This window comes from Mustela nigripes, chromosome 12 (genome assembly GCF_022355385.1).
Source record: "Mustela nigripes isolate SB6536 chromosome 12, MUSNIG.SB6536, whole genome shotgun sequence".
Taxonomy (NCBI): Eukaryota; Metazoa; Chordata; class Mammalia; order Carnivora; family Mustelidae; genus Mustela; species Mustela nigripes.
The window spans coordinates 82,848,002-82,871,047 of NC_081568.1; the positions used below are offsets into that span (position 1 = coordinate 82,848,002).

Below are 23,046 nucleotides of genomic sequence, written 5' to 3' on the forward strand. Positions count from 1 at the left end.
AAATACACCTTCTTTCCCATCTGCCTGCTTTTCTACCATGGATGTTTTGTGAAGCCCCATAGTGACCGGCACTACATGAAGCATTGAGAATTCAGTGGTTGGTGAGATACGGTCCCTGCCCTCATGGAGATTACATCCTAGTTGGGACAGAAAAGGAAAAGCAAACATCTAGAGATGGATGCTATGAAAAAATAAAGAAATAAAACAGGGTAATGAGATATAAATAGGGTGTAAATGAGGTAAAAAGGGAATCTTCCCTGAGGAGGTCAGATTTTCCCAGACCTAAAAAAAATAAGAACAGTCCAGACAAGAAGGAACATGCTGGAAGAGCATTCCAGGCAGAGGAATAGCCTGTGCAAAGGTCCTGAGGTGTGTTAGAAGTTCAGGAAGAAGGCCTGTGTGGCCAGACTATGGGGAGCTAACGTTGGAGAGGTGGGCAGGGACCAGATTTATGCAGTGTACTGGGAAGGAGTTCAGATGTCATTTCTTTTTCATTTCCTAGGTTGTCACTGGTCCCATCTGGCCAGTTTCTCCACTCACCTGCCAACAGTCATGAATTGAGAAGGAAAAGCATGGTTCAGCCCAGCCAAGGGCTGCTGCCATCCGCACCCTATTGTTTCAGGCATTAAAATCTCAAACAGCAAATGCAACCCTTGTCGCTACCGCCAGAAGGGAAAGTAGGGAGATGAGGGAGTGAAGCATCCCTTCCAACCCCTGCTGAGTATGCAGAGTGAGGGACATATGGAAATTAATATATGCAGCTCTGATCACACGGATCTCCTCGGTATTTTGATTAAACGCCGACGGTTATTAAATACTCTCCTTCTCAGAGCTCATCTCCAAAAGCCAACGTTGCTTTTCATTTTGAACTCTGATGAACTGTCTCAATTCCGTTCACACACCTTGGCTGAGCCATCGTCGGCTGGCGTTTGAGGAGGATGGAGAAAATCAATATGAAATGTCAGGCGAGAGGTCAGACTGAGCTCGTTTTCCCAGCCGGCGGGAGCCGGGGCCGCCGCTGCAGCTGAACAAAAGGGGGTGTGCACTGAAGAAGGTCGGCACTTCGGACGAGTCAGGAAAATGAATTTTCTTCGCTTCTTAATTAGATTAGGAGGCTGGCGGCTGGCAGCTCAGAGCCCTGCGGCTGTCGGTGTCGGGGTGGAGTGTGGCGAGGCAGGGCTGCGGCACAGGCCCACAGCCCGCTAGCTAGCTCCCGCGCCCCCCTGGGGACTATCCCGGGGCTCTGCCTCTCTAGGGCTGGGTGACCCAGGCTGCAGGGAGCAGCCTGTGGCTGAACAGGCCTCCTGATTCCATGGGCCCAGGGAACTCTTCCCTGTTCCTTTGCAGGGGGCTTTTCAGGGGTCAGGTCACAGCTCGGTTACTGCCTGGGGTGCATGCTCCTTGTCTCATTCCCTCCTGGCACCACGGTTCTCTCTTTCATGCTACTTTTTAATAGCTGCAATGTCCTGTTTGTTATTCCCTGATGAACGAGTCTTTCTTCCTTCGTGTGAAGGTTAATTTTATGTATCAACCTGAGCCCTGCGGTGCCCAGATATTTGGTCAAGCATTATTCTAGGTGAAAGTGGGGTTTTTTTTTTTTTTTTTTAAAGATTTTATTTATTTATTTGACAGAGAGAGATCACAAGCAGGCACAGAGGCAGGCAGAGAGAGAGAGAAGGAAGCAGGCTCCCGGCTGAGCAGAGAGCCCGATGCGGGGCTCGATCCCAGGACCCTGCGATCATGACCTGAGCCAAAAGCACCGGTTTAACCCACTGAGCCACCCAGGCGCCCCTGAAAGTGGTTTTGGATGGCTTCTATGTTCAAATTGAAAGACCGAGTAAAGCAGATCACCCTCCCTAATGTGGGTGGGTCTCATCCAATCAGCTGAAGGTCTGAACAGAACAAAAAGGCTGACAGCCCTCCCCAAAGAAGAGCGAATTCTTTTTAAGAGGCGATGTGGGGGGTTTAAGGGGTAGGGAAGGAAAAAATGAAACAAGATGGGATCAGGAGGGAGACAAACCATAAGAGACTCTTAATCTCACAAAACAAACTGAGGGTTGCTGGGGGGAGGGGGCGTGGAGAGAGGGGCAGGGGAGGGGATGGTTGGGTTATATTATGGACATTGGGGAGGGTATGTGCTATGGTGAGTGCTGTGAAGTGTGTAAGCCTGACGATTCACAGACCTGTACCCTTAAGACTAATAATACGTTATATGTTAATAAAAAAAATAAATTAAAAAAAAAAAAGAGGGAATTCTTCTGCTTGACTCCTTTGAGCTGGAGCATTCCTTTATTCCTGGCTTTGCACCTGAACTGAAAACACTGGTTCTTCCTGGGTCACGGGCCTACTGGCCTTTGAACTAAAACCATACCATCAGCTCTCCTGGGTCTTGGGTCCTTGGACTTGGGTCCTTGGACTTGGACTAGAAATATACCACTGTTTCCTGTGGGTCTCCTGCTGTACCACTGTGGATCTTGGGACATGTCAGCCTCTAGTTTCATGAGCCAAATACTTCTAATAAATCTCTCTCTTATATGCACACACACATATGTATCTACGAGATATCTATCACCTACCTAGTCTACCTACCTACCTACTTATCCACCTCCTATTGGTTCTGTTTGTCTGCAGAACTCTCACTAACAAAGACAGGAAGCTCTAAGAGGGAGGAAACCAGGTATGGTTTCACTCACATTGGGTCTCCAATTTCGTAAAGTACTTGTTGTATATAGTAGGTGCTCAATAAAAACTACTTAAACAGATGACTAATGGGGCTTCATATATCTGCTGGAAAAAGGGTTGAGGCTTTTGTGCTGTGCCCCAGCTGCAGGCCAGGAACAGGGGGATTCAGGTCGTCTGTGCCCCTTCCTGCCTCTTGCGTGCCTGGCAGATGCCAGCATCTCACAGACGTGATGACATCTACTTCTCATGAACCACCAGCCCGAGGAGGCTGTCTTGATGATTTTTACTTTCAAATGAGGAACACGGGGCTCAGAAGAATTAAATAACTTGCCCGAGGTCACCTAGTAATTGAATGTCAGAGTTGAGTTCTGATTCCAAAGCTTCTGCTCAAAACCTTTCTCGCTCTGGCAGCTTCTAAGGCCTTGTCCTTTTCCCACACTTAAGGGTTCAGGATTCATCCCACCTCCTCAATGTCTGAGTCTGACTCCTAAGCCCAGGCTCGTGTCTGCCCCACTGGGCCATGAGGACCCTGGGCCCCTCGTGCCATGTCCCACATCCACTCTGGGTCAGCAGCCCAGGAGCCGGATCTGCCTTCACTCACCAGAGAGGTCAGCCCCCCGAGGTAGCTCATGTAGCTCATGTCACCCCACACAGAGCACGTCCCCCACTGAATCCCAACTCTTCACTGTGCCCCAGTGTGGCTTCTCCATGGTCCCCATTCCACACGCTGTTTATATCACCCTTAAGCAGCATTAATGCCTTTACTAAGTAAGTATTTACTGAGCACCTACTTATGCGCCAGGCGTTGGCAATGTGATGTGAGTAAAAACAGATTTAGCTCTTAACCTCAGAGGGGCGGTGTCTAGAAGGGGAGAACAATGAACAACCAGTATCCATGCACCATGAATGCCAACCTCTGATACTGTTTATGTCCCCCACAGTTATTTTTTTAAAAAGGTTCCTTTCCCTCTTTCCTTCCTTCTGATTTCCATAGCCACCACCCTTACGTAGGTTATGAATTGCCTCTGTATTGAGATGAGTGCAAAATGTTCTATTTGTCCTACCTTTCTTCCCACCACCACTGTGTTCATCTTCCATAAAACATAAATTCTGTCACTCTGTTCTCCAGCCAAATGATCTCAACTCACTGTCCACATACTAGGGATTGTGTTTCTCAACCTGGGCCGCACGGCCATATCTGAGGGGGAGGAAGATACGGGGATGCACCAGGCAGTTCAGAAAGCCACAGGCTGTACACTGCATTTTTGGGAAACATCCATTTTGCTTGAAATCTGGGAGTGGGGGAGAAATGTAATTATTAAACTGAAAATCAACATTCTATGGGAGTAAAATGCACCATTCCTGTGAAATTTCAGGATAGAAAAATAAGACTTCAGAGTAGGTTTGTGGTGGTCGGCTCCTCCCCCAGGGACTCTGGCCTCCGCTGTTCTGTCTGTGCAGGTGGGCCGGGCCACCCAGGGCCTGCGGGAGAGGTTGGACTGCTGCTGGAGGCCCTTCCTGCTCTGTGGCCAGGCTCATGGCCTGACCTGCGAGCTGTGCGACTTGGGGGAAATGCTTAAGAAGCACTGGCTGCCACAGGAGTGTGGGGTCCATACTCAATGCATAAATGAACAAATGCATGAATGAGTGAATACATGAAGTCATACGCATTTAACTTTGATCTTCCAGGACCAACCTGATATGAACCATCACCCCTCTTTTACCTCTTTTTTGGATATTCGTTCCCCCAAACTTGATTCTATATAAAGGTTCCACGTAACTTCCTAACTTCAGGCTTTTGCCTATCCTGTGTGCACCACCCCGCACCGCCCCCCGCTTCCCACCTAACCAGATCCTATGTGTGTTCAGAAGGACTACTCAGCCTCTGCTTTCCTTGTGACATGTGTCACAAGGGTCCCACCTCCGCGGAACAGCCCAACCCCTGTCTCCACCACTCATTTGAGTGTTAAAACTGCGCCTGAAATGTTGCCTCGGTCCATCTCTGGTCATGAGCCAAATTGCATGTGCACCAAATGCAGGAGATGACTTAGCTTTGCAGTGGACCCCTCGGAGTTCTCAATAGTAAAAGACACATCACAGATATAAGAAAATCATGCTGAAGGACTGATAAGGGATTTTAGTCTAGATAAGTAGTTCTCAACCAGGAGCAATTTTCTCCCCCCACCCCCACCCCGCAGTATTTCACGACATCAGCAGATCATTTTGGTTGTCCCAACTTGCTTTGGCCACTCACAACCAATGGGGAGAAGGCCAGAGATGCTAAACATTATACAAAGGACAACACCCTTCTCCGAAGAACTACATGCCCCAGACTCAATAGTGCTGCTGTTAGAAATCCCTGTCTACATGATAGTATCCTCCTAACTTGTCTCCTTGTCTCTCTTTTCTCCCTTGTAGAGGCCAGCCCCTGACTGGGAGAAATCCTGATCTCATTACCCCCTTGGTTACTTCAGTGGCTGTTCACTGGGTTGGAGAAAACATTCAAGCTCTTCGAGATGGCCATACGCTCGGGCCCCCGCATCCCTCCTGAGCTCCAACTCACTTCCTTCTCCAAGTCCTTCCCTACGTACCAGCCTTCTCACTCACCCTGCAGTCCAGCAAACGTTCTGATCTTTTATGCCTCAGCACCTTTGCCCGTGCTCATCCCTCTGCCTTGACTATGTTTCCTCTTGCCAGCTTAGGTAAGTTAAGTCCTGCTCAAAGATCAGTGCCATCCCCCGCAGGAACACGTATTTATTAATCATCTCTCATGTGCCAGGCCCTGGTTTAGGTGCTGGGGAGACAGCTATGAAGAAGATAGAATAGGTCCAAAGAGCTAACCGTCTAGAAAGGCGCTCTCCAATAGAACTTCCCACCGTCATGGCAATGTCCTACACTGTTAATAATATGATAACCACGTGCCACATGTGGCTACTGAGCACTTGGAATGTAGATAATCTGAACTGAAATCTGCTTTAAGCATAGAATACACAACTGTTAATCGTTCCTCTAGGCCCCACGGCAAACTCATGCGATGGAAGTTACTGTTTTACCTGTTTTAGTGATGAGAAAACAGGCTCAGAAAGGTTAGGGACAGATGGACAAAGTCAGGCAGCTCAGAAGGGATGAAGCCTGGCTATGACCTGGGTCTGTGTGGCTCAGAATCTATAGTCTACACACTACCACAGTCTACACACCACCACAGTCTACACACCAGCTCCCCTGTGCGATACTTCTCATGCCCAAAGAGCAAGGAAAAATGATGAAAATGACACAGATATTCACCCCTGTCCTGGCCATACACCGACTCAGGCATCCTATCACTCATGTCAGGGAATGAATCTGGAAACTGGGACAATGGGAGAGAAAGTCTTCCTTTCTCGGTCTCCACAGCCAAAGGTATAGGCTAAAAAGCAGAAGGTGATGGGGGAACGAAAAGAGCTCTGGTCCCTTCTGAGCATCGTGGCAGCTTCATGTTACTTAGCCTGACACTAGACATGGATTATCACTGCCTGCAGGCACTTCTTCTCTGGGAGCACTTTCTTTTCTAGAAAGTTCCAGGACCAAACCCTGTCCACCACAATACTTACTGTCGGTGCCAGTACACTTCACCTGCTCACAGGGGTCTTAGAGCCTTTCGTTTCTAAGTACTCAGTCCCCACTAGTTTGGAGCTACTTCTCTCCAACAGGGCCTTGAAACCCTGCACAACCATGAGCTTTGAGTCTGGCTGCTTGTTTAACCCATCCCCTTTCTCTGAAGCTCTTCCCCAGTGCCCACTAGACCTCTAGAGTAGAGTTCTGGCTCCCAAAGCCACACCCTCTTCAGGAAGGCACTAACCCCTTCCCATGGGTATTATTCTTTTTTTCTTTTTTAATTGATACACTTGAAATATGACATTGTGTTAGTTTCAGGCATACGACGTAAGGGTTTGATGTATGTATACATCACAAAATAATCACCAATAAGCCTAGTTAACATTCGTCACTGCAGAGAGTTGCAAATTCTTTTTCTGGTGAAGAGAACTTTTAAGATCTACTCTCATAGCAAGTTTTAAATATGCAGTAGACTGTGATTAACCTCGTCACACCCCCAGCAGCCATTAGTGATTGCCTGCCTACTCTCAGCCTCTCACATTGTCCAGGAGCCCTCTTGACTGTGAAGGTCTGTGCAGAAGCCACCAGCCCCTGACCAGGACACGCTCCTCCCCCTGGCCCCCACCCCAGCCTATCGCAGCGATCCCCAAACCGGTCTCCCTTCAGGGGACTCCTCAAGCTCATTCTCCCCACAGCAGCCAGAGTGATGTTAAAACATAATTTGGATCAGGTCACAAGGCTATGCGACCGGGCTCGTGTCCCATTCACCTGGGGATTCCACAACCTTAAGCGAACGTTGGTGGAACTGAACGCGAAGGGGCACGCGTACCAAAACACCAGATGTGGAGCGGACTCCTGAGTCAGGCCAATGCCCGGACTTGGCCCCCAGAGGCTGTCAGGTGGGGATGGATGGGGATCCGTGTCCTCTAGGCTCTCCCCTCCTCCTCCCACAGGTCTGGGGCCCGCCCACCCGGCGCACCCCATCCGCGGCGCGAGGCTCACTACTCACATTTGCTGTGCCTGTCACACAAGGCCGATGCCCTCATGTCACACAGCCGGATCGTCCCTTTGCTGCTGCTGTACACGAAGCTGTTGCAGTGATGCGGGTGGAACTCGGCCGCTGTGATCACCTCCGTGAGCTCCTCCATGTTGGCCGGCTTAATGTCCACGATATCTGGCACAGGCGGGTCAAGGATGGAACCGGGACAAGCAGGCAGGACCTCAGGGGTGACGCGTAGTAGTACCGCCTGATTTTAGTGTAACCTGTGAGCATTTACCGCTCGCGGCGAATCCGCAGAGGAACCACACAAGCACCCGGGCAGGACTTCCTGGTCTTGGCAGAGAGGCCTAGGGATGCCCAGGGCTCGGAGGCATCATTAGAACTCAGGTCTTCCCCAGGGAGAACATGCCCCATCGACCACCAGACTTATCTGCTCATGCTATCACGCTAACAGGTGCTGAACTTGAACTGCAAAGACTTCCATTTCTCCTCTAACAACAGTGGTCATGAAGCCAGCCCCACCAAGCTAAATAATTCAGTTTACCTGCATCTTTCCCCAGACTCCTGGGTTGACAACTGAGGTCCACAGTAGACTGTGAATCCTCTCCCATGAAATCCGTGAGATCTTTCACAGCACACTGGTGAGAGTAACAGTGGCTGCTACCACTACTTAGTGAGCACTGACTCTTTGTAGGCCCGTTGCTGTGCAAAGCAGATCATGTATTTTAGTTCAGTTAAGCCTCAGAACATCGCGATAACCTATCCCTTCCTGATCCCGATTTGTCAGGGGTGGAGGGGGGGGCCTGCCCCATGTCCCATGGCTGGAGGGGTGGCACCAGGATTTCCTCTCAGGAGAAAAACTTGTGCCCTCGAGGAATTACACACCGTTTCACTCCCCGAAGATACATGGGACCTCAAGCTTCCAGAAGCTGTGATTTGCTTTAGAGCTTGGCTGGGAGTTTTAAGCGCCCCCCAAAAAAGCCCCCAGTTGCATGGTGGGACCGTTTCAGCCTCCCATGGAATATATCTTTGTTTTAGCATGTTTTTTTTTTTTTTTCCTTCTTTAGTATTTTCCTTTCTGATCAAGAACTATTATAACTCCATTTTTCAAGACCACATCCCTGTATATGGAAATGAAACATCTGGTCTTTGAATTATGGACATAACTCCGTGGGCACGAGGTCCATCAGGAGGGAAGGGACGGGTCTGTGCTACCCCAGAGCTCGGGGCACCTGCATGCAGGTTGGGGGGCACCTGGCTGAGGCGCTGAGGACCTGAAACTGCCTGCAAAGGCACGGGGCTCATGACGCGGATGCTGCCACACGGGAAACCTGACCAAAGCGATTCCCACTTTTCCTAGACTTCCCCACTGGTGAGCCCCCTTTGTGACTGCGCCCACACATACATCTCCGGCGGGGATCTGCTCAACACGTGTGCTTCCGATTGGTTTCACTATTGACTCCCTTCGTTCCCTTAGCCTTGTCGAAGCCGTAAGCTAAAAGTCATGAAACCATGGGTTTAAGGGGCTAGTTACATTTTAAATAATATATGTGAAATAAATGCATATCAATTAAGAAGAATGTTGATGTCTGTGCCGGGAGCTCCTCCATCCCGTTTTGGGAAACAGTGCATCGACTGAACAAGCAATAACATGACACAGACTCTGCTCTTAGGCTAGGATAGAGGCAAACCTTTTCTGCTTTTCTTAAAGTTAGGGGCACAGTCCTCTCCTTGGAGCACAGATGAGGTACAAGTAAATGTGCTGGTATCTTCAGTCACACCGGCATGGACACAGTCACCCGTTCCCGCACGTCTGCTGTGCTCCAGCAGGCGATCTGGCGCCATAAGGGCTCTGTAGTCTGTTGTGCCCTTCTCCCCTTCAGTTATCTCTCAGAAGCCCTGTCGGGGCTTTCTAAAATTAGTTCGCGACTCAACTAACACTACATCTTACTACCATTTCCCCCACCAAGCCCAGATGCGAATATGACTTGGGTCTCCAGAGCAGGTGGGTCCCCTGGATTCACAAAACACTACCTTTCAACTCAACAGCTGCCACGGTTTTAAATCTGATTGCAGTTAGCACTGCTTGCTGGGGGGCAGGAGGCTGGGCCCCAGGAGGCCCTAAGCTGCCTCTCTGATGTTCTCTTCTGCCCTCCCCCCACCCACACCAGGCCCCTGCCCTGGGCTTAGGTGACCATGGCTGGGGAGCTGGGGGATCGGGTGAGCAGAGACTCGCATGTAGCTGCTGACAGATCTCATCGCCCTCTAGAAAGAGCCTCCAGAGCCTAGCACGCCAGGGAGCGTGTTTCTCTTTTCCTAAAATAGGGCACGAAAATCTGGTGTCAGCTTTCTCAACCGCTACCAGGAGAGCTCTAAAAACAAGCCTAACTGGAAGGGATCATTGCTGTGTGGGAGGGGGAGGTGCTACAGCTACTGTTATTTCTTTCTTACCTAAAAATAACAGCCCGAAGTCAGAACGTGTGAAAATGCAGAGCTTAAAGATATCCATGAAAGCAGGAAGGAACATCCCCCAGCACCCAGAACAGCACCACCACGGGCATGGGCTCCGGACTCTGCGTAGGGCTGCTTCCTCTGGATCTAGGCTTCCTCCTTCCTGCATTCCCTCCCTCCCTGCCACCCAAGCGGGACGTTGATGCCTCCCCATCATCCCTCATCCCCAAGCATCGCCCTTTTGACTAGAATGTCTGACTCCAGGGGGTTCAGCAATGGCTCCAATTCTCTCTTTAATAACTGTGATGTCAAGGACAGCAAGAGGATAATAATCAACAGTTAATAGTTACCGAGTGCCACGCATTGTCTCATTTGACCTTCCTCTCTGCCTTCTGAGGTCAGTACTGGGAACAGGCCTGCTCTCCAGGGGAAGAAGCAGTAACTGAGGTGAAGTAACCCAGGTCACAGAGCAGGGGGCGGAGCTGGGATTCCAACCCGGTCTGTCTAAGTTCAGGGCCTGGGCTCTGGGCCACAGGCTACTCTCCCTCCCCTGAGGAGGGACCCTCCAGAGACAGCCCTTCTGACTGCAGTCATCCTGGCTCTCTTGAGACTCCCTCCAGCGAATCCCAGAGGGCATTTTAAAATTCACTGTGTTTTTTTAAATTCACTGACCTCTTTGGTGGCCACATTTTTCAGAATCAGAGTTTGGACACAGCATCTGACGCAGGATTCCTGTCTCCTATGATGGGATAATTACTTTTTTCTTTTTTGAGCCATCAACTGGGACAGAAACATATGGGATTTCTTGAACTGTTCACTGATGGAGGATCTGCTGAGTTCTAAAAAACATGCGGGAGGGGACTAGTTACCAAAATTCTGCGGCTGATGGGGAGGAAGGGGTGGGGTATTTCGCATATAGAAACCCAGGACTTTCCTCTTACTCTGTTCTAAAGGGAGATGCATGCCCTCGGCATATGTGGTTTTGCCCTTCATGTCGGGAGGGAGAGAGAAAAGAGATAAGCAGTGCGTGGCTTCCTGTATTATCTTGAAAACAGAATGATGCATTTTGACAGTCAATTTTCTCTTCCCTCTGCTTTGGAACTCTCTATCCAAATTATTTCCCTGTTGTCCCGAAGAACTAAATGGCAAAAGCAAAGCATAACACCGGATTCATGGCTAATATACAAGGCAGACAGCCAACAGATTGCTATTAAATTAACCCTGGGGCTTGACAGATCTGTTCTTCCTGACCCCAACTGCTTATGGCATTCCTTATTAATGCTGAGCCCAGACAAATTACCTCTGCTAACAAAAGGGGTTAATCTGCTTCTCGGTTGGGACTCTGGAGGCAGCTCCGAGGACAGGAGGGGGCACAGCTAGTTTGGCAGCTGAGCTCCATGCTTGGAAGGCGGAAGGACGGAAGGTGAGGGCATCACTGTGCCAGGCAGGGCCTAAGGCATCATTTAAAATAATAATTGAAGACACTGGGAGGTCACCCCTTAAGGGATTGGCTTGAAACAAATAAGAAGCCAGAGTCATAAATTACATCACCAGTGGGGTGAGGGAATAGAGAAGGTAATGGCAGGACGCTAAGGGGTAACACGGGGGCCATTCAAAAGTCATTTCCTTCATCTCCAATTTGGAAAAAGCTTTCTACAAAAAAAAAAAAAAAAAGTCTACTGCAACACGATTAAAAAAAGAGAGCAACAATAAACTGTATATACAGAAATAGGGAAGTAAATTTTGATCTTCCTCATTAAATTGTTTCTGCAATGAAATTCTAAATCTGTTAAAAAGCTGTGAAACACGGCATCTATAGCACGATCATAAAGTCATTTAAAACTTACACTCTGGAACTGATGAGCCAAAAGGCAAGATTCTAAATGTTAGTAATAGTTCCATCTGGGTGGGTCTATGAATTTTCAATTATCAGTTATCATTTCCCCATTTTCTCTTAATCAAGTAGTATTTCAGGACAGGAAAGGACAAGGTATTATATGAATTATATAGTATATATTATTATACTATATATACTATAAATATATATGTATAGTGTAAATGTGTGCATATAAAATATATATATATATTTATATATAAAATTAGGTGAGAGAAGTTAGATACATATATACACAGTCTGACCAGAGTCATGTAAAAAAAAACACAGAGGAAGAGGGACAGAGAGAGAGAATATAGAATGGAAGGAAATGTGGTTAGTATCTTATAGGGATTAGATGGAAGGTCAGCATGTAAGTTACCCTTTAGTAAGTCTAGTTTACAAAGAGTAATTTACCTTTACCATTCGCTCATTCATTCATTCCTTCACGTAAATCCACAAATGTTTACAGAGAAACTGCTAGTACTTTTCTGGGTTGGAGGGGGTGGGGGTGGATACAGCCATGACCAAAACATCTAAAACATCCTCCTGATCTGTGGAGCCTATATCCTAGCAGGGCACATGGTCACAAAGCAAGGCAGATCAGCATAATATATAATATACTAGACAGTAATGACTGCTAAGCAGAAAAAGAAAGCAGGGAAGAGAGGGAGAAATGGTACTTGTGTGGGTTGACAGGGTGTGTGTAGGTCCTAGGCTGAATGGAAGGCAGTTTTCTGGAGAAATAGAGTTAATATTTTTTTCTCCTTTTATTATTTATTTGTTTTTCTCAGCCCTTGTAGTTGACTTAGCTAGCATGATGTTAAACTGTGATGTGTATTCCCTGTATATACAACCAAAACTAAGCGGTGAGATTATAGGTGATTCTAATAATCTCTACAATAAATACTTATTTTTAAACAATAAATATTAAAAAGTAGTTTCCTTGTGTTAGAACCATCCATGAGACAGGTGAAAGACCAGAGGCCTGATCACCATGGGTAAAGTTCAAGATGGTACTGTGATAAATATCATGCTTGGAACAAAACTGGGTCAGGAGATTGGGATTCAATTTTGATTCCAAGTCTGTTTTGCTTGCAGAACATAGGAAAGCCATTTTTTTTCCTCTCTGGGTTTTGATTTTTTTCATCTTTGAATGGGCATTATCTTATTTACTCCAATAACCTCTGAGAATTTTGATTATGAAATAATTTCATGGAGAAAGTTATTAAATAGCTTTACAGTAGACTGAATAATCCCATCTCAAAAAAATTTATTTTTCCACAGATAGCTTATGCATTAGTTTCGTGGGCTTTTGAAGCTGACAACCTTGCATGCTTCTGTCTTTATCTGTGCAGATTTGGTTGGTAATAACAAGATTTCTTTTGTTTTTGTTTTGTTTCATTTGCTAAGCCCCACCTAAGCCAATCAAGGACAGGAAAACTGAACAGGAGGCCTTTCTGCAGACCCGGCTGGAGAGTGGAGTCTACCCTGGCCGGGGAAAGACACCCATGTTCAAGAGCAGTTGAAGTTTTTCGTGTTGCCATAGTTAGAGTCTGTCAGTACCGAACATGGAGAACATTCTTAATCACATTAGAGTTGGATTTCCTTTTAGGGGACATGAACTTCCTCCCCCCCGCCTTTCCAAAGTCTGAATACAATCTTTGGATATTAAGTACTGATTACCAAGCTTCCAGATCTTGTTAGCTGAATGGATGTGTTACTTGATGATAAGACACTGGCAATCTCTGAAGAGGACTCTAAGGGATATTCCTCTTTTAAGAGCTTCAAAAAAGCCAATGTGCAAATATTTATGGAGGGTTTGCCAATTGCTAGGCTCAATATGAGATACTGACAAAGAGACACATGGTGCCACATTAGTTACTGCTTATGAGTATGTAGTGAGCTACAAAAGACACTGGGCTGAGATTATCTTCATGATTTGGGGGAGGAGCACTTGAAAATCCCATAACTGTGGACTCTACTATTCACGTGACATAGAGCGTGAATTCCATCATTAGCAAACACCCAGTATTCCCTTCACAGTTCAGTTCGGATGTTACCCTTTATGATGCATTCTAGCCTTTCCTTCATGATTCTCCCTGTCCTGTGTCCTAGCACCTTGAATACATCTAACATGTAGTCCATATTATTAGTACTAACTGAGTAATCTGAGATGGTGAGCTAGAGGATATCTCACTGGAGTATGAAGTAAGAGTGACTGAGATTTTAATCCCCAAGTCTGTGACCAGCTACATAATATTGAAAGCCTTTAGACTTGATAGCTCATCTACAAAAAGAGGGCAGAAACTACAAGAGATGATGTGTAGAACATACCTGGTACTTAATACAGGCTCCAAAAATTCTTAGTCTCACCTTCCCTAGGATGACAACATGTCTGTCTCCCTTTGTCCACATACTTGCTTTGCTGGTTTTGTGATATGTTAACTTAGTTAGGCTGAATCCCTAGTGTTCCCTTTGCAGGATATTTCTGGTTATGTTGGGCTAACATGAGCTCAGGAGGTTTGGAGGACAGAAGGGAGGAAGCAGCTGTTGTGTATCTCTCTCTCCCTCTCTCTGTCTCTTACACACACACACTCTTCCTCCCACAAGTTCTGTTGTTAGGGAATCTGCTGTAAGAGATTCTGCAGATGTGATTAAAGACCCCAAGAGGCTGACCTGAAGTTCATCAATGGAAGATTATCCTAGGTGGGCCTGGATTAATCAGCTGGAAGATATTTAAGGGAAATCTTAGGCCTCCCCTGAGTAAGTGACTCCTAAAGGCGGCTGGGTTCAAAACTGTTCTGTCTTCCTGACCACGATGTGTGGACAAGCTTCAATTCGTGCTTGTGCTATTCCAACCCACCTGTGATTTTTCCATTCCTGACTGATTGCCTTATAGATCCCGGACTTGCTTGGCTAGCCACACAACTGCAAGGCTAATTCATTTTAATAAGTCAGTCTCTCTCCCACTCCCTCCTGTCCTTTCTTTCTCTCTGTAGGCAGAAAGACAGACGAACAGACAGATACACACACATACACACACTGCTCTCCCCCAAAAGGTTTGCTTCTCTGGTTGAACTCTGATTCATCTACCCTTCAGATTATAACAGCCATAATAACAGGGATGGAATTTTACTCATCTTGGCATTTCCAGTACACATAGTAAGTGTTCAATAAATGTTTATAGATTTTACTTTAAGTCACTGTGACTTAGCAGCCTTCCTTAGGCATAGTTTTTTTTAAATGCAGAAAATCTATAGTAGGTCAATAATAGGTCAAGATGCCAGGCCTGGATACTGTAAATCATTTACCTTTTTTTTTTTTTTTTTTTTAAAAGAATGGGATCCAGGCAACAAGATTAGAAGAACAGAGGCCTGGGAAAATGTTACAGATAATAATAGCTTCTATTTATTAAGTCTCTTCTCTGTGCCAGGTGCTTGGCTAAGAAGTTGACATGATGATTTCATTTAATCCCACAATAACCTTACAAGATACCTGGTATTATTATCTCCCTTAACAGATGAGGAAATGGAGGGTCAGAGAGAGGTTAAGCAGCTCTTCAAGGTCACACATATTTTAGGAGATAAAACTGGATTCCAATCCACTGAATGTAACTCCTGAGTCTAACTTCCAAGCTAACTACTACTAACTACTAAGCACTCTTAACGACTAAGCTCTACTTCTCTAGGAAGCTCAAAAAGCCGAAGAAGTCTGCCTAGCTGCATTCTTGCCTGATCCCTTGACAACATGGGGCTTTCTCCACGCAGAGGGAAATCCCTCATCTCATCAAATCTGAGGTATGGCACAGAGAGTCAGCAGCCACATAAGCAAAGCACCAGGCCTTCGAAAACCCACCAGGGCTGTCACTGGAATGCTCTCCTTTTACACTAAATGCCAGTCTCAGAGTGATATGTACATTTGTGGATGGAAGCCAGAGCAGCAATAAGGGAGACGAACTGGTATCAGGCCCCACAGTCTCCTTCAAAGCCTGGCTGGTAGAATCCCACCAGAATGAAAGGAAGGCTGCTGTCCAAGGTACTCCAGAGAGACAAAAGCCAGGAGTTGAGGTCCCCTAATGAGGGAATCCAGTCCCAAAGGGCCTCAGCTTAGTTGGCAAATGAAGCTGATGCACAGGGCTGCTAAGACCAAGGTCAGTCATGAAGCACCCTCTGATTCCAGATGTCTTCTCTCAGAGAGATGTTCTGTGTCATGCCCAGAGAACAGACTTCTGTAAGATGTGGCTTCTGCTGACCATTTTAGGCTTGCTTACACTATGTTCCACCACATTCTCTGAGCTCTAGTCACAATGGCCTTTCTAGAGTTCCCCCAACATCGTCATCCTCCCTCCTGCAACATGCCCTTCGTACATGCTAGACCAATCTCCCCCGACCACTTTGCCAAGTTAGCTCATACTCTTTCTCTTTCAGATCTCAACCCAATCATCAATTCCTCTGCAACGTCTTCTTTTACTCTCTCATCTGAATCAGATTTCAAAAACGAAGCATTCACACAACTGTATTTCCTTTCCTCACAGGGCTTTCTTCTGTTTGTAATTACAAAGAGGTTGGGGAAGATTGGTCTAGCATGAACAAAGGGCATGTGGCAGGAGGGAGTGATTATTTGATGAATGTCATTCTGAAAGCAGGAAATTTCTTTTCACTTTTTCTATCTCTGTGGCTTAAGTGCAGCGCTGGGCACAAACTAGGTACCCACTATCCAGTTGTTGAAGGCTGTCTCTTTACTTTTACTTGACAGGAGCCTATTAATAGGTCCCATATTGGACTAGTAAAGGACTGGTGAACTCACTCTTAATCTTGAGGAGAGAGTTCTAAGTATCTGAAGTATACCACAGAAAACTAATTTGAAAATTAGGGTTGCTCCTTGCCTTAGAAATCACTACCCTAGCAATGAGTTGTTATTATTATCCTAAAGTAGTTAACCCATTAAGGCCACACAGTCTGACCATTTCAAGACAGAACCTGTTATATAAGACAAAGACAGATTGGCTATGGAGGGAGGATTCAAGCTGTCATGAGGCCAGGAATGATACAATATGATCTGGTATTAAGCACAAGGCCCTGGGCCTTGGAGATCCTGCAAGCATGTGGATCTAGAGTAGAATGAGCAACATCTTGAAAAGAGCATCCAACTGTAAAACCGAAGGAAGAGTCTAGAATGGAGAAGACCAGACAATGAATGAAGCAGAATAGAATCCACTATACTATCATTCAACTTTTTTAGTTTACTTGTTCTTCCCATGATGATCATCCTTGTTTTGAAACCTGCTGATTGCTCATTTAGCAGGGCACTGACCTAAGCATGTATGTTTCTGTGTGCATCTATGTACTAGCATTATATGTGTCCAAATATGTACATACATATATAGGTATATACACATATATGTATATATTTTAAATGCAGTTGACCCTTGAACAATGTGGGGACTAGGGCCAGAGACACCTGTGCTATCAAAAATCCACAGGTAAATTTTGGCTCCCTTAAATCTTAATGACGAATACCTTACTGTTGACCAGAAACCTTACTGATAGCATAAATTGATTAACACATATTTTGTATGCTATATATAATTATAAACTATATTTTTATAATAAAGCAAGCTGGAGAACATTATTAAGACTATCATAAGGAAGAGAAAAATACATTTATAGTACTGTACTGCATTTATCAAAAAAAAAATCAGTGTGTAAGTGGACTGGTGTAGTTCAAACCCCTGCTGTCGAAGGGTCAATTGTATATATGAAATTTATCCACATACACATATTAAACATATAAATCTTTTAAATATAAATAAATAAAATATAATCTTTTAAAAAGTTCTCACAATCCTCTCTGATAAAGTTCCTCTCTAAAGATCATGAAACAGAGGGCCGGATAAATTAAGAACCATGTTAAAGCTTCCATACTCAGCAAGTGGTATAGCTGAGAGTGAACTTTAGGACTTTGAGAGCTTCTAGAACTTTTAGGACTCCACAGCCTGTGTTCTCAACCATAATGCCAGTGTCACACCAAATGCCAGGCAGGGGAAGTCATGACTATTTTTTAACCAGACTGCAAGACCGCTTGTCTTACTATTCACTTTTCTTCACATATACTTCCTCTGTAACTTAAGTGGATTTTTCAGGATCTATGAAATCATCAGACTGATATGATAGTTCTATTTTTCTAGTCGTCACGGTCATAAATGCTAATTCTGAAAACAAAGAAAGGCCCCATCATGCTTAGAAGCCCCTTCACTACCAACCCCGTTGTACTCCTACTGTGCTCTGGGAACCCCCAGCATTCTAACCTGAACCACGTTTTCCAGTCTCCGCAGTGAATAAGAGGCATCACGGAAATGGCACTAAACACTGTGTGATTTAATAAGAGCTGCCTGCTGGCTGGTGTTTTTCTGAGGGTGTTTTGAAAGCTGGCCGCATCCTCCCCCAGAGGTGGCTACACTTTAGTGACAAGAGGCAAAAGGGTCCCAGTTTGTACCATCAGCTCAGCACTTAAGGCGGTGTGGTTGAAAAGAACTGAATAGATACCAGTGATCATCATCCTCATGATGACGATGATGATTTTACATATGGCTGCTTTCAGGGTGAGTGGCACAGTCTCATTTGTATGCCGGCATCTGGCAGGCTGTCACACATCTGCAGAATATAACCTAAATTGTGCTATTAATATTTCCCCTTTGCATTCTCCCCAAGGCATCTGTCTCCCCAAATGCCTAAAGAAACCCCCCTCCCTTTTGAAGGCCTAGAGGCAAATCCAGAAAACATGTCACCTAGACAGGGGACAGCAGGCGCTCAGAGAGATAGCAGCTGAGACCAAGCAGATTCCTGGCTCTTGGAAAAGGTGTAAAGGGAGAGAGGAACCACAACCCACATTCATCCTATTTGCAGCTGAACTTCCAGACAAAATCTGTAGGCAGACCTCCTGAGGCTCAGATAGTAGGTAGAGTCTGCTCTGTAACCAACAGGAGGTGTCAGTCATGGTCCTGAGGATCAGGTCTTAGTGCCTCCATCACTGCCATTGCTTGCTTAAACTGCCTTTCTTAGAAGACCTTGGCAAACCAAGAAACAGACTCTTCTATATAGAGAACAAAGTCATGGTTACTGGAGGGGAGGGGAGTGGGGGATGTGTGGAATTGGTGACAGACATTAGGGAGGGTCGTGATGAGCACTGGGTGACTTATGCAAGTGTTGAATCACCATATTGTACAGCTGAAACTAATATAACACTGTAAGTTCACTGCTATTTAAATAAAGACGTAAGGGGAAAAAAGCCTTGGGCAACTATCAAGCACTTTTCTGTGGTGGAGACTAGCTAACTGTGTACCAAAACCAGGTCAATATATATATTTTTTAAACACACATAGCTACACTACATTTCCCAGCATGCTTTGCAGTTAGAGGTAGACATGTGACTGACTTCTAACCAATGGGATTCATGCTATTTGAGGGCCTGGCCCAAAAGAGCCTCCTGTGTGGGGTTCTCTACAATATTTCCTTTTGTTGTCTTGACTGCAGGTCAGGCTGGTGACAGTGGGGAGCTGCAAGATGGAAGGACCTATTTCTTTGATTCACAGTTTGGAGGAGATTGCTTTTTGGTGGGGATGATCATAATGGTCTTTATAACAGAAATCATCTTCTTTGTGTTTGAGACACTATGTAGTCTATTTTTATCAAAAGATTCATAGCTTTACTATAACGAACGTACTCTTTAAATGATATTTCCAGCTTAAATTTCATGATCACCGGGGCACTTGGGCGGCTCAGTCAGTTAAGCATCTGACTCTTGGTTTCAGCTAAGGTGACAATCCCAGGGTTGTGAGATTGAGCTCTGTGTCAGGCTCCCTGCTCACTAGGGAGTCTGCTTGTTCCTCTCCCTCCCCAGCTCATTCTTTCTAAGTAAATCTTAAAAAAAAGCAATCAACTGTCTACTGGATAGTTCTGTTTCAGTGATCTATCACACTTCAAACTTGCCCTGGCTACTCAAAATGGCATTTTCTGTATCTCAGAATGTTCTAGGTACTCAGATACAGGAATGGATCATATAAAGTCCCTTCTCTCATAGAGTTTACACTTAAACATGGGGAAATCCAAAATACACACATGCACCCAATTTCAAATAGTGATATGTACTGTGAAGATAAGAGGGATAGAAGGCTATTGGTGGCTACTTGGTAGTTAATGGGAAAAGGGCCACTGAGGAGGTGCCATGAGTTTGAAATGTGAACAATGGATGTAGTTAGCCATGTGAACTCTGGGGACAGAGTATTCCAGATAGAGGGGACAGCAAATACAAAGAAGAGACATAAGAACAAGGTTTATCCAGGAACAGAAAAGAGATGAGTTGGCTGAAGCAGAGTGAATTCGGGGAGAGTGATATGACAGGATATCAAAGAGGGAGGCAGGGACCAGGCCATAGAGAATCTTAAAGTTCAAGGTAAAGAACTTGGGTTTTATTCTAAATTCACTGGGAAGTTATTAGAGTGTCTTAAGCAGGGGAAGAATGAAATCTGAATTAAATACTGAAAGGTCCACTCTTTTATGGGAACATGAACTATGTAGAAGATCAAGAAAAAAAAAGGCTACTAAACAGGAGATTACTATAGTCACATAGAGGAAGGGATAGTGGCCTATGCTCATGTAGGGTAGCAGGAGTGGAGAGGGAGAGAGAGCAAGGAGCTGATCTGAGATATACTTCAGAGTAAGCACTAGTGGGACTTATAGATTGGGTTGGGGGTAGGGAGGTTGGTGAGTGAGAAAAAAAAAATCCATAATGACTCCCAGGTCAGGTGCTCAGCAGCCTGGATAGAGAAATCATTACCTGAGAATGGGAATTCAAGTGAGGAGTCAGGGTTGTGGAGGGATGGACACAGGAAAGGTAGGGAATAAATGACCCATATTATGAAACAGAGACTCATGGTAATGGAATTAGAATGTTGGCTCAGACACTCATTCAACAATTTTCTTGATGTTTCTGGATTTTAGCTAAATAGGGGACAGTAATATTTACATTAGGGGGTTGTTATATCAAATATACCTTTGGTGTATGGGGACTAGAAGGAAGCATGATGGGGATGTGAGGGTTGCTAACACAGTTTTGTTTCATGATCTGGATGCTGGTTATACAGGTGTGCTCTGTGGAAATTCATCAATCTGTAAAATTACAATATATGCACTTCTCAAAATGAGAGTCAACACATGAAGCTCCTATTGTAGTGCTTCAAATTCAATAAATGGCAGCCAGTATTATTTTACCATGTTGATAAAACGAAAACCATCTCACGAATACCTGCTGCCCATAGAGGCCATTTACAAATCCTTTCACAAGAGGAGGGAACCCTAACTGAATTCTGGGGTCTTATCTTATAGTTGATAAAGTTGCAACTGACTTGAGTTCACGACACACGAATGTTTTTATGCCAACGAACTGACTCCGAGTTCCAACCCAGAGACAGCGCTGGACTGCTACGTCAGTAATTCAATACTTCTCTAAGTTTGTTAGGAAGAAGGATGGATGCCGACACAAATGAAAAGGGAACAGCCCTCCACAACTGCTAGGAGCAGTGGTAGCAATGGCTTCTTTCTCTTCTACTTCCCCCCAAGCCTGATCATACCTGAATACTTAGGATTCAAGCCACCTGGTTATTGGCCCCCAAGAAAGGATACTAAAACTTTGATTGGTTATTTCAAAGTTCCAGAGATTAATCCTCAGGTCATCAGCTGACATGTAGGTCTCATAGTCACTGTTGACTGATATAGAGTTGATGTGATATGTGTGTGCGTTGGCAAATACTCTTCGCGGGGTGGCCTCCACCATCAGGTCCATGGGTCTCAGGACAGGCACCTGGGATGAAAGAGAAACAGATCACTTCAGAACCAAAGCTCTTCACCAGGGAAAACGTGTGCACATTTATGTCCTTCACCATTCACACAAAATCATGACCACAGTTAAAAACTTGAAGTTAGAGAAGTAGACTGATAAATCCCAGGTTTCTGTCTCCTCTGCTGCTTTTAGTTTTATTTATTTATTTGTTTATTTTTGGTCTATTCCTTTCAGTTTTACATCCTTCTCAAAAGATGTCACCATCACTTAGCCCTCATGGGCAATTTTACCCTTTATAGGCTCTGAGCGTTTTTCCCTGGCTGCTCTAGGGGGCCTCATCCTAGGGTCACTGAACTGAGAATCTACAGTGCTGTCCTTAGCTCCCAGAGCTGTTGCTCTAAGCTGCTCGCTTGTTTGTTTCAAAAAGAAGTATAGTGGGGCACCTGGGTGGCTCAGTCGTTAAGCGTCTGCCTTTGGCTCAGGTCATGATTCCAGGGTCCTGGGATCGAGCCCACATCCGGCTCCCTGTTTAGCGGGAAGCCTGTTTCTTTCCTCTCCCTCTCCCCCTGCTTCTGTTCCCTCTCTTGTTGTGTCTCGGTCAAATCAATAAATAAAATCTTAAAAAAAAAAAAAAGAAGTGTAGTTTAAAAAGGAAGTTGTCAATTATCATATGGCTTCACTTACTTGTGGAGTAAGTGAAGGAGAGGAGAAGTGAGTTAGGGGAAATCAGAGGGGGAAATGAGCCATGAGGGACTGTGGATTCTGAGAAACAGACTGAGGGTTCTGGAGGGGAGGAGGGTCGGTGGGGGTGGGTCAGCCTGGTGGTGGGTATTAAGGAGGGCATGTATTGCATGGAGCACTAGGTGTGGTGCATAAACAATGAATCTTGGAACACTGAAAAAAAATCACCAATAAATAAATAAATGAGAAGGAAGTTGTGGGCAAGTTTCAGAAATATCTAGTTCAACTTTGATCTACATTTATACCACAGATCTTAGGAGGTCTAGACCCCATCCTGGCTTTTTCTCCAATCTTTAAGGGCATTTTGGGAAAATATATCACCACCTAAGATTCTAAGAGCCCAAATTCAGCCATTAGCATATAGAGCACTCATTGACATCCTGTTTTACCTGGGAAAATCTTGGTTTATACCTGTTGTCTTCATGTACCATAATATCCACTTCCACATCAGAACTGTCCTAGTTTGGACAATAAAGTATGTGGTCATCTTACTGATATATAAAGTATACTCAGTGATTATTTGTTGAATGAGTGAATAAGAATATTTGAGCAAATGTCTTCTTCCCCATAGGTCAAAGAATCAGGCGGTTACATCAATTCCAACACACGAAGCTCTTCCTGGCAAATATGAACAAAGACGCAATGCTCTTTTGACTCCCTCTTTGAATTCAAGCGCACTTCTGACTACACCCGGGTGAACTGGCTCCTGAGAAAGTGAGAGAGAACCTACCAGTGCCTGACAGGGGGCAGACTAAAAACAAAACAAAACAAACACAAAACACAGATGTGATCCTTTACCAGAAACAAGAAAGTAAAAGGGCCAAAACGATTTCCCTTTTAAGGAAGTCATCTCTTGCAACTGAGC

At 45.2% G+C, this 23,046-nt stretch overlaps 1 protein-coding gene across 7 annotated transcripts in view; it reads right to left on the minus strand.

Moving 5' to 3' along the window:
- The window catches only part of PPP2R2B (protein phosphatase 2 regulatory subunit Bbeta), a 451,980-nt gene that overhangs the window by 42,729 nt on the left and 386,205 nt on the right, over positions 1–23,046 (minus strand). For all 7 annotated transcript variants that reach the window (XM_059417855.1, XM_059417852.1, XM_059417851.1 and 4 more), the window contains 2 exons: positions 21,284–21,461; positions 7,286–7,450 (listed from right to left, as the gene is read on the minus strand). In XM_059417855.1, coding sequence (XP_059273838.1) covers positions 7,286–7,450; positions 21,284–21,461 — 343 coding nt within the window. The remainder of the gene's footprint in view (positions 1–7,285; positions 7,451–21,283; positions 21,462–23,046) is intronic.